Genomic DNA, 12,474 nt, shown 5'->3' with positions numbered 1-12,474 from the left:
TTATCACCAGCACCAGCCCACCACAAGACCCTGCTGTCTCCATCGGTGAGACAGTTTATCATTCATTTTAATTTTTTTAAAGGTTATTTTTTGGCATTTTCAAGCTTTATTAGATAGTACAGAGTTGAAATGGGGAGACAAAGAGAGAGAGAGAGAGAGAGGGGGGGGGGGGGGGGGGATGACCTGCAGTAAAGGTCCACGGGTCGGATTTGAACCCGTGACCACTGCAACGAAGGCCGGAGCCAATATGGTACGCGCTCTATCCACTACACCACCAGAACGCCCCTTCTCATTAATTTCTACTGCAAGAAACAATCATATATGTCATACAGCAGTTTTCGTTTTAACTTAAGAGTTGTAGTTTTAGCCTCAAAGATCTGTTGAAGATCTTGTTAATTTTTGTAATGTAATTTATTTAATTTATTAAAATTTTGCCTGAATGATGTATTTTAGACAATGTCTGTGGTTTTATACAGCCTTTTTAACAGTGCTATTATCTACCTGCCCAGGTACGATGCCCCTAGCCGCCCAGGAACAAGCCTTAGTGGAGGACCTGCTGTTTGTGTTGGTGGGAGTGGACGGGCGGGACATCTCAGCCCAGCCGGTGCTCGGGAGACAGAACCGCTCCTTCATCGTAGACTCAACGCTCGACATGTCAATCAAAGAGCTGGTCAACAGGATACTGCCAGTGGCCTCGTATTACTCCACCATCACACGGTGAGCGTTTCACAATGTCAAGTCAACTTTATTTATAAATACAATAATTTATTTTCAACAAATATTTTAACAAGAAATTATGGATTATTTTTTTCAGTACTTTCAGTAGCTTCATGACCATTGAATAAGTTGAAACTTCATCTCTAGTAGAGGAGAAGTCTTAGGTTGCGTTCCGAATCGCATACTTTCTACCATATAGTATGTAGAAAAAAGATTTAGGATGTCCCGATTCTTGTGGCCAGATTTAGGATGGTTAGAAGTACCCGGATGTCCTACTTCATGCGGCCAAGATTGTTAGTGTTGAAAAGTGCATCCTATTTGGGCAATTCTGACCCACAATCCAGTGTGCACGTGAAGTGACGTCACATCGACGAAGCCTCCATATGAAAACAAACGGGGATGCGACGGATATAAAAGCAAGAGGCAAGATCAAGGCGCAATGTTATGATGAAATAAGAGAGTAAAGTATGTCCCAATAGTATGCCTACTGCATCCTAACTAGATTCTTTTTATCGTCGGATGTAGTATGTAGAATAGAAAAAAGAAAGAGTATGCGATTCGGAACGCAACCATAGTTGTTGCCTCTCTCTGCACTGTATGAGTTATTTTGATTATTCTTTACATTTTAAATTGTGCAAAAAACATTAAAAAACCAAAACCTTGTATATCAGCTTTATTAATGATACGTCTTCCTTTTAAAAAAAAGCAATGGATGTTTGTTCAGTTCCTTCAAGAGCTTCATGATCCTAGAACAAGTTTGACTTTTATCCCTAAAGTGCTGAAAGTGCTTAAATTTCTCCTTTAAAAAGCTGCACTAACTGATTTTTAATATTTTTCAATTAATAAATAGATTTTTTTTCTACTATTTATTAATCTTTCATATTTTTAACTCCCCATATTTAATTGCTTCTCATTTTTGCTTTTCAATGTTAAGCACTAGTTTGAACTACATCGGATTTGTTTGAAAGGTTGATAGATAGATAGATTGATTGATTGATTGATTGATTGATTGATTGATTGATTGATTGATTGATTGATTGATTGATTGATTGCTAACCCTGGATATTGTATTTGTCTTGTAGTTTCATAGAGGAGAAGTCTTCCTTTGAGTACGGGCAGGTGAACCACGCTCTGACTGCGGCCATGAGGACTCTGATGAAGGAATACCTGATCCTGGTCACCCAGCTGGAGCATCTACAGAGACAGGGTCTGCTCTCTCTGCAGAAGCTCTGGTTCTACATCCAGCCCACCATGAGGACCATGGAGATACTGGCCTCTATTGGTAAGAGTCCGAATATGTACAGACCAAATGAGCCTGATTATGTATGAATGTTATATGAATGAGATACTGGCCTCTATTGGTAAGAGTCTGAATATGTACACCCTAACTGAGCCTGATTATGTATGAATGTTATATGAATGAGATATTGGCTCCTATTGGTAAGAGTAGGAACAGACTGATTATACTGAGTCTGGTTATGTATGAATAGGATTTGTTTTGCTATTTGCACACTTTATTTAATTTCATTTCATTTCATTTCATTTAATTTCTTTATTTATTTATTTTTTTTGATAAAAAATAAAAAGGGAATTGAGATACTGGCCTCTATTGGTACGAGGATAAACGGACGAACTGAGCCTGATTATGTATGAATGTTATTTTTATTGCTATGCACTTGTGTGTTATAACAATGAAGTAACAATGATGTGCAAATGTATTTGTATGTACCAGAATTTTAAGTCGTCTTTTTCAAACTTATTAACAAAATAAATTCCTTTTCTTCTCCTCCCAGCCTCGTCTGTGGATAAAGGAGAGTGTATGGGCGGGGCGACTCTCAGCCTTCTTCACGACAGAACCTTTAACTTCACGGGGGACAGCCAGGCCCAGGAGCTGTGTCTCTACCTCACTAAGGCCGCCAGCGTGCCCTACTTTGAGATCCTGGAGAAGTGGATCTACAGAGGAATCATAAATGACCCATACAGGTATCAGCTCGGCAAAACACACCCGTACCATGGTAGCTTCTTTGTGTTTAAAGACCTACTTCACCGGTGGGAATATGAAGGTGTATTGAACTCTGAGATCCTATGTAGTATAAATGTGCAAAACGTTTGAAATCGGTTCATCCTAGCCTGAGAAAAGGCAGAAAGAGTGTTTTATGGTCTCACTGTCTAGTAAAAATGTAGGGTTAGGATTAACAGGACAGCTGGGCCAAGGGAAGACTGAGGAAAGACTAAGGGAAGAAAAACCTAATTCTTTATATTATAATAGCGATTTTATAATGATAGAACGCCTGTTCCGTATGGGTGAAGTATTCCTCTTTCTGCCTTTTCTCAGGCTAGGATGAACCGACTTCTAAAATGTTTGCACATTTATACTACAATGGATCTCAGAGTTCAATACACCTTCATATTCCCACCGGTGAAGTAGGGCTTTAACCGCAGCAAAGGTGGAAGAAAAATCAATTTTTTTTCAAGTGTACCAAACATGGCAGGGGGTAAAATGCCCTAAATCTTTATTCATATATATTTCTTCTCCTCTCAGTGAGTTCATGGTGGAGGAGCACGAGCTGCAGAAGGAGAAGATTCAGGAGGATTATAACGATAAATACTGGGACCAGAGATACACCGTCGTGCAGCTTCGCATCCCCTCCTTCCTACAGAAGATGGCCGACAAAATATTAAGCACAGGTAAAAACAAAAACAAAAAAATGTTAAACCATATAAAAGTGAGCTGAGATAAGAGATTTCTTTCACAATGAACTAAAAAAGTAGGTTAAAAATGTTGCTGCCTGTCCGTCATGTTTGTGCGCTGAAAATAAATCTGGTGTTAACGGGTAAGTAAACAAAGGGGGCTACCGTAGCTAGCAACGTGTCAGTTTACAGAGCCTAGGCAATGCATCAACAGGATTTCTTTTCAGCGCACAAAGTACAGACAAGTATCATATCGCGAGGAGATATTCACTGATTTTGACAAAAAAATACTTTGGCAACAAGCTTTCTCAGAATCGCCCACCTTTAATTGTATGTGTTTTTATGGTATCGTACACGGGTCTATCGATCTCAATGAAACTAACTGTATAAACAAATACTTATATATATTTATATCTATGTTCCTGTCTGTGTTATCTCCTAGGTAAATACCTGAACGTGGTGCGTGAGTGCGGGCGTGATGTGACGTGTCCGGATGCTAAGGAGGTTCTGTACACCCTGAAGGAGAGAGTGTATGTGGAGCAGATAGAGAAATCTTATAACTACGCCAGCAAAGTCCTACTGACTTTCCTCATGGAGGACAAGGAGCTGGTCTTACGACTAAAGTAAGTGCTTTTAGATTTTAAAATGATGGTAGTTGGGCGGTATCCAGTTGTTGTTGGGTTTTTTTGTTTTATCTTTTTATTAGGAAATTAACATAACATCATATACACTTACAGTACAAATAAACATTTATTAACAGAAGGGTTGTACAAAGCCAAGAGTGTTGGATTTGAAGAAAGAAAACACATCTTGTACCAAAAGCAGCATTAAGAAGTCTTTTTAAAATGGAGTGCGGGGAAGATAACAGAAATATTCGATCTATCCACATTTTTTTGTCTTACAGAATACATATATGGACAAGGGGGATTTCTTTGTTCACTTCATGGAAAAATGATATTATTTTTTAAATACGAATAACAATATACTCCTTCCTTCCCAATGACAGTTTAAATACAGCAAAAAAACATAGAATAAAACCAATATGTGCATAATAAAAATCACAATATATTTGATGCTAAGCTCCTTTCACATAACCCAAGGATAGTTTTTTATACAGTACATGCAATACAACTATACATCTACCCTGTGTTCCTTCCTATAACTACCAAATAGGAAAGTTTTCATACAGAAAAAGTTGCAATAAAACTATACATGTGCCCGTGTTCTTTATTATTTTTTAAATTAGATCGATCAAGCACTATTTCCTGATGGACAAGGGGGATTTCTTTGTGCACCTGATGGACCTGACGGAGGAGGAGCTGAAGAAGCCGGTGGACGACATCGTTCCCCCCCGACTGGAGGCTCTGCTGGAGCTCGCTCTCAGGATGAGCACCGCCAACACCGACCCCTTCAAGGACGACGTCAAGGTGGGACAACACAACACTGGGTCATGTTAAAATGGGTTTATTTGTTAGTTTTGTTTTTAATACTTTATTTATGGAATTTTTCCTTTTACAACTTAAATACCATAGATAGTAAATAATATGGATGTAGCATCCGGGCTGACCTCATTTATTCACACAACATCCAATAATCCTGGTTTGTGCGCGTCGCCATTTTGTGAGATTTTTACTCCGCCTCACGTCGGGGGGAGGGAGATAGCTGACGTATACCTCCGAGGCAAAGTGAGGGACAACGGGCGGAGAGCTGTCACTCGCGCCAATACATTTTAACCTCCGATAAAATAAAAACTAGCATGGTCCAAAAAAAATTCACCTCCCTCAGTGTTGTCATGGAGATATGACCTAAACATACAGACTAAAATGGTTTTGTGGACCAGGCTGTAAATAGGTTTAATAAGACTTTGAAAACGGCCTGTCTAACAAGTGAGTCAAAGAAAAACTGCTCGGTCTTGGTACCACCCCCCCAGTGGCACTTCCTGGTTACTACAGTTGTGGTCACTTCCTTATTGGATGCTGGTAAAAATCGCTGAGGTTGGGGCTTGTTCAATACACAACTTGAATTGAAAAGCGAACACACAAACAAAAGACAAAACAAATTAAAAAAACAACATGGCATACTCTACTCTACGTTAGTTTTATTTTTGATGAATACAAGAAAGCACATTATATATGTTAATAAGGAATCACTCACACTAGGCATTCGTACCGTGCCTGAAGTATGATTGTTGCCTCCATTAAAAAATCTTCAAATTCATTATTTTAAAAGGGAGAGGTGTGTTTAGGCAAAGTACGGATGCTCACGTACAAGCATATTGTCGTCAATGTATATGCGACTGTTCCCTCGATTCTGTACTACCTCTTTTATTATCAATATTAGAATACAAGATTAAAAAGCCTAGATAGACAGACAGACAGACATACACACACACACACACACACACAGACAGACAGACAGACAGATACACACACACACACAGACAGACAGACAGACAGATACACACACAGACAGACAGACAGACAGACACTTCATTTATAATACACCCTTCCCTGCCTTCTCTCCTCAGATTGACCTGATGCCTCATGACGTCATCACCCAGCTGCTGCGTGTTCTGGCCATCGAGACCAAACAGGAGAAATCCATCATCAACTCCGACCCCGCCGATGTGGCTCTGAGCGGGCTGGAGGCCTTCTCCTTCGACTACATCGTAAAATGGCCGCTCTCGCTCATCATTAACAGGTGACATTCTTATTTTATTTTATTTATTTATTTAACTTTTATTTATCCTCGAGAGACCAATTGAGGGGTGACCCTCATTTACAATGACGTCGAGATCAAACAAATTCAAAGGAAAAACAACAATACATAAACAATATTCAATGCAAATACATCAAATACACAACAACAGGTGAAGAGAAAAACAATTGAAACATTTACACAGTGGTGAAGAGTGGCAGCAATTAAAATGAAATGGGTGAAAGTACAATATAGCCTAATTAAAACAGTTACAGGTAGAGTTTGGCAGATTTAAGATTATGATGCTTATGATGCTGAGAATTGATTTGATCTATTATGTGTTTGATATTTTTTAGTGAGAATGCATCATGTGCTTTTTTTCATAAAATATTACATAATAATCAAAAGGTGGAGTTTTAATTCGTAATGTAATATGTGAGGCAATTTCATAAGGGAAACACTTGCATTTAGCATATTTAGGAGATGTGTTTCTTTATTTTAAAGATAACATGGAAGCCATAAGGAACTAAATTAAACGAAAATAAAAAAAAAGGTATAAAAATGTGATAGATTTCTTTGTAATGCATGAATGTAAACTGAATATATTAGGGGTTTAGTTGGATAAGGCTTTGTTCTATTATAACCTGCATTTTCCAATATTTTCTGATCAAAGAAATATAAGGCAGATGAAAAAATAATTGTAAGTTGCTGTGCTAAAGTACTGTGTTTCTACTATATGACTTTATGCTTGGACTTTATGAGATTGGATATCTTAAATTAAACGAGGAAAAAGAAAATCATTAAAATCATTTAACTCATGATTTCTTTGTATCCATTTTCCCAGGAAAGCCCTGACGCGGTACCAGATGTTGTTCAGACATCTGTTCTACTGTAAACACGTTGAGAGGCTTCTGTGCAACGTCTGGATCAGCAACAAAGACTTCAAACAGTATTCTCTACGCTCTCCAAAATGGTGAGTTGATGTAGGATTTTTTAAATTTTTTTTTAAATTTAGAATTTCCACACTTGAAAAGCTTCTTCTCCAATATGTAAACGGTTACCTCAGAATGTAAACTTTGCTTTTAATGATTACATTCTATCCCACTCTGCCTTTTATTTATGTTTTCTATGACCCGTATTTTTCCCAGTGAGGCAAGGCAAGTTTATTTCTATAGCACAATTCAGACTCAAGGCCATTCAAAAGTGCTTTCCAGGGGCATGAAATACATCAAGATTAAAATACATAAAGTATAGAATAGACATTAGAAAAGCTAAAGTCAAATATGACTTTAACCCAGTATCTCATATGTATTCTATTTATTAACAAATATCAATAATATATTTTATGCAATAAATGTTTAACTTTTCCTCGGGTATGTAGTATGTTATTTTTGTTTGTATGGTGCATATAACAATCACAAATAAAGGAAATTTCGGCCTTAAAAATAACAATCGATAAAAACTGTCTTCCCACTGTGTTCCCACCCCCTGTGTAGGTTTGCTGCAGCGTTCGCCCTGCGACAGCGCATGTTAAACTTTGTGCAGAACATCCAGTACTACATGATGTTTGAGGTCATCGAGCCGACATGGCACGTTATGGAGAACAACCTCAAAACAGTGAGTCAGTGCCCTGTTGTCTCAATATGCCATTAGTTTAAAAAAAAAATAAAATAAAAAAAATTATGTATATGTGTATGAATATTAGTTTTTCTTTTCTCTTCTTTTTTTATTTAATTTTTTTTTATTATAATTTTTTTTTATTTGTTATTTGTGCCCATTGTCTCAAAATGCCATTAATTTAAATATTATTATTATTATTATTATTATTATTATTATTATTATTATTATTATTATTATTATTATTATTATTATTATTATTATTATTATTATTATTTTTCTTATGTATGAATGTACGTTTATTACTTTTTCTTCTCCCTTCTTGTTTTATTTTAATTTTTTAATTTTTTTTATTTCTATTTTATTTTATTTATCAACACAAAAAAACAATGTTAACAATAACAGTAAGATGATAACCTTTTTCTGCTCTTACAATAAAGTATCAATCTCTCTTTTAAATGCCATTAATGGGACTATCTGTGGTATATTTTCTGTGCTGACGGTCTTGTTTTCTTATTATTTCCTTCCTTAGGCGTCTAACATAGATGACGTGCTGTGCCATCACACCAGCTTCCTGGATAACTGTCTGAAGGACTGTATGCTCACCAACCCAGAGCTGCTGCGTATCTTCAGCAAGCTCATGTCTGTCTGCGTCATGTTCTCCAACTGCATGCAGGTCGGTTTGCATGATTTTTTTGTTGTTGTTGCCATTTCAAGCTTTATTAGGCAATACAGAGTTGAAATTAGGAGACAGAGAGAGAGAGAGAGAGAGAGAGGGGGGATGACCTGCAGTAAAGGGGTCCACCGGGTCCCAGGTGTACTAGTAAACAAAACACACACTTGTTTATGCTCCTAGACCTTTTAAAAATGGAGTCAGTGATTCTGGAGAATGTTGTAGACAAAATCACCATTTGTCCAAATCAGAGAATATCTCCTCATGAGCTATAACCTGTCTGTACTGTGTGCACACTGAAAAAAAAAATCCAGTGTTAATACTCAGCCTAGGCTCCGTAAACTGTTCTGTTTTTTTAAATGTGCCCCCTTTGATTTACATACCAGTTTAATGCTGTGTATTAACACTGGGTTTTTTCAGCGCTTACACAGTACGGACAGGTAGCCGATCGTATTGAGATATTCATTGATTTTGATAGAAAGGGATTTTAACAACAAGCTTTCTCTAGAATTACTGACTCCACCTTTAATGTCTAGATTACAAATATGCACCATGGAGGGGTGATTAACTCCCGAATGCTTTAGCTAAGATGTTTTTTTTTCACTGTTTCAGCGTTTCACTCAGAGCATGAGACTAGAGCGTCTGTCTCTGGAACAAGGCACGATGGACGGACCGCCCACTGTGAGCGAACAGTCAGAGGAGGCAGAGAAGAAGAGGCTACAGACTAAGGTATTGAGGCCGCCATGTTGCACCGCCATGTTTCTACAGTAACACAGAACGGACAAACTTAACGGCCTTACACGTTGTTATATATACAGTAGTGGGCGTCCTGGGGAAATGCACCTGTTGGAAGACCAAGAAGAAAAGTACTATAGAATAAATAACTAAATACATCTTCACCTCATTACTTGATTTTGTGGAAAGACTTGAGGCAGTGGTGGATGATGCCATCTTTAGTAACTATAGCTTCTTGTCCTTGAAGGCCACCGTAGCTTCTGTAAATTCATCCAGAGAAGGGTTAGCAAGGGAGCGTTGACAATCTACAATCCCACTAAATTCTCCGATAGTACACACTGCACCTTTAACATGTCTTAAATAATAATTGCATGTTGTTCCATTGCTTTAGTTTCTAGCAGAATACGTGGATATCCTACAGTCTGACGCGGGCTTTGAAGGCACCATCAGTAAGTTTGACAGTAACTTCAGTATGCTGCTTCTGGACCTGCTGGACAAACTGAGCATCTACAGCACCAACGACTGTGAGCACAGCATGATCAGCATCATATACAGGTAAGACTCTGCTCATTTAATGGGACAAATGTGTGTTTTTATGTATTTATAGATCTGGACAAATATTTAAAGTCATTACAACAATGCTCCAAAGCAACAAAGAAAAAGAGTGAGGGAGCCAGGAATATATACTGTAACAACTGTTTGTTTTTTTGTCAAGGAACCACATAGCTTCTCTTCCAGGATAAAACAATTAAATGTTAAAGAACTTAAATTGTGTGGGTAAAAATAGTTATGCAGGGGCCAAGCTATGTGGTGGAAATCCCCTCCTATCCCCCTGACAAGTCCTAACCTGCCTGTCTTCATCAGCTGGGCAGAAACATGACTCCACAATGTTGCTCTGCGCAGATAAACAACATCACACGTGGTTACATGTAGGGTTAGGATTAACAGGACAGCTGGGCCAAGGGAAGACTGAGGGAAGACTGAGGGAAGACAAACCTCATTCATTATATTATAATAGCGATTTTAAAATGATAGAACTCCAATTCCATATGGGTGAAGTATTCCTTTAATGGTAAATGGGATAGAGTGAGAGAGCGTCTGTATATTTATTCAAACGAGACCAATTGCCCCAAATATGGATAAAAACCATCCTGATATATTTGTCTTTTCTCAGGTTGGATTTCAACGGCTTCTACACTGAGCGGTTGGAGCGCATGGCCATAGAGCGCAGTCAGAAAGCTGCGGCGTAGCAAAATTAGTCTTGTCATGTAAAATTTGCGAATAAAAATGTTTTTTCCACGTGTGTATCCATCATTTCTAATGCCTTTCGCCCAGATCTTAACCGCACGGACACTGGCTATTGGTCCAGACAGCTGAAACTTCAGTGTGTATATTATATATTATGGATTGTATGAAATGTAGAGTTGACTTCTGATGCTTGTAGACTCATTTCTTTGCTTCGAATTGTACATTTTTAAGAAATGTTGAACTGAAATGTTATAAAATAAAATGTTCCTGAAACTCCTACTGGGTAACTTATTGTACCTTTACCATGAAAATGTTTGTTTGTATTCAATTAAAAAAAAGTTTACCGAATTAATTAATACTCTGGACCTCTGCCTTAACTTAACATTGAATATTTTGGGCCAGTTTCACAGACATGGATTAAGCCTAGTCCTGGACTAAATGGAATTTTGAATGGAGATTGTCCATTGAAAGTACAATTTAGTCCAGAACTAGGCTTAATCCATGTCTGCAAAACCGGCCCATAATCTAACAGACAAAGGGTTATGTTCCCCTGGTTTAATTTTTTGTTTGTTTTTAAAACCCTAAATAGTTTTCTGGGTGTGACTGTTAAAATGATCTCACTTGTCGAAACCTTCTTACTTGGTTGACTTAAAGGTACGCTTGTTGTCAAAATCACTTTTTGATTCTGTCCGTACTGTGTGCACTGAAACAAATGAAACTATTAACACACAGCCTAGGTGTATCAACTGGTATGTAAACAAAGCTAGCCCCAACGCTAGTAACCTTCCAGTTTACAGAGCCTAAGCTGTGTATTAACACTGGATTTTTTTTTCAGCGCGCACACAGTACATACAGGTAGCAGATCATGAGGAGATATTCACTGATTTTGAAAAGTGATTTTGACAACAAGCGTTCTCCAGAATCACTGACTCCACCTTTAATTTGAGCTAAATCTGAAGAATTTGTAAATACACTGCATGTTATGGGACTGCAGCCGAGGTCAGCAGACAGACTGACTGTTTTGAATACTTTTGCAGATGTTATTAGACTACTAGAGAAGAAATGGACAAGGCCATATCACTATCTGCATTGTCACAGGCAGAGAGGGAAATGGAAAGCATGTCTGGTGTACACTGGCAATGAATAAGGAGACCTTAAATTGTCTGTGTATTGGAATGCATCTTCTTCTTAAAAAAAAAAAAAAAATGTTTTATCTGTATCAGTAGCTGTGTATCTGAATGTTATGGCAGTGGGGGCGGGACCTGATAAGCCTTTGGCTTCTCCTGCCGCCCTTCGGACGATAACACAAAGTAATATGTGAATATGCAAAGAGACAATTGTGTATTGTGTGTAATTGTCCGGAAGAATAATAATAAATCAATAGTGTACTTTATTGTAGTGGGTGAACTGATAGTCTTTAAAATTATATAAATGATGTAATGTTCATGTGTATCGCTCTCTAACTTTTAACAGGAAAGTATAAACTTGTCCATATTCACCAAGGTTATGAGGCGTGATATGAAGAATATAAACCCTGATGGTCAGATAGTGACGCTGCCTTGACTAATCATAGTGACCTGATTCGTTGAGTCACTGATAAGTTACCAGAAAACGACTTGAGACGCGTGAGTCATACCGGGAAATGTACCGATGCTGATCCTTCAAAATAAAAGCATGTAACCTGTCAGAAAAAAGTTCAACAAGGAAGAAATAATTTATTTTTTCTAACTTTCTATTGATAATTAAGTTTATATTCATATTGTAGAATACTTGATATGTATTATTAGAGATTCACATTACAAGAATACTTCAGCATTGTCAATGAAACATAGAACTAGGTTAGAGAGATATTTAGTTTTACTGTTATATTTATTCTTTAAATGGGTCCGATGTGTGTTGTGTGGAAATTGACTTTTGATAAGATGTTTTCCCCCATTAATATAAATATGTTTTCTCTCTTTTTTTTAGGCTATTTAAACATTGTTCATTCAAAATAAAAAAGTAATTTCTATGCATGTAAGGTAGGTCTATATCCTAAATTACTAACCTTCAAGAAACACAATCATCATCATTGAATTATTACATTGAAATATGGA

General features: G+C 37.4%; 1 protein-coding gene across 1 annotated transcript in view; it reads left to right on the top strand.

The window, feature by feature from the left end:
• Positions 1-10,670, top strand: part of tubgcp2 (tubulin gamma complex component 2) — a 14,606-nt gene extending 3,936 nt beyond the window's left edge. Inside the window, exons 5-18 of the mRNA XM_080048582.1 lie at positions 1-45; positions 510-717; positions 1,800-1,999; positions 2,511-2,700; positions 3,260-3,405; positions 3,851-4,031; positions 4,655-4,835; positions 5,936-6,108; positions 6,950-7,078; positions 7,602-7,722; positions 8,255-8,398; positions 9,008-9,124; positions 9,522-9,685; positions 10,305-10,670. The exon at positions 1-45 is cut by the window's left edge and continues 115 nt beyond it. Of these exons, the coding sequence (XP_079904708.1) occupies positions 1-45; positions 510-717; positions 1,800-1,999; positions 2,511-2,700; positions 3,260-3,405; positions 3,851-4,031; positions 4,655-4,835; positions 5,936-6,108; positions 6,950-7,078; positions 7,602-7,722; positions 8,255-8,398; positions 9,008-9,124; positions 9,522-9,685; positions 10,305-10,380 (2,075 nt within the window). The 3' untranslated portion in view covers positions 10,381-10,670. The remainder of the gene's footprint in view (positions 46-509; positions 718-1,799; positions 2,000-2,510; positions 2,701-3,259; positions 3,406-3,850; positions 4,032-4,654; positions 4,836-5,935; positions 6,109-6,949; positions 7,079-7,601; positions 7,723-8,254; positions 8,399-9,007; positions 9,125-9,521; positions 9,686-10,304) is intronic.
• The last annotated feature ends 1,804 nt before the right edge of the window (positions 10,671-12,474 follow it).

This window comes from Ammodytes marinus (genome assembly GCF_949987685.1).
Source record: "Ammodytes marinus genome assembly, chromosome: 20".
Classification (NCBI taxonomy): domain Eukaryota; kingdom Metazoa; phylum Chordata; class Actinopteri; order Uranoscopiformes; family Ammodytidae; genus Ammodytes; species Ammodytes marinus.
The sequence above is the reverse complement of the archived record's forward strand: the minus strand, read 5'-3'. Positions and strand labels throughout refer to the sequence as shown.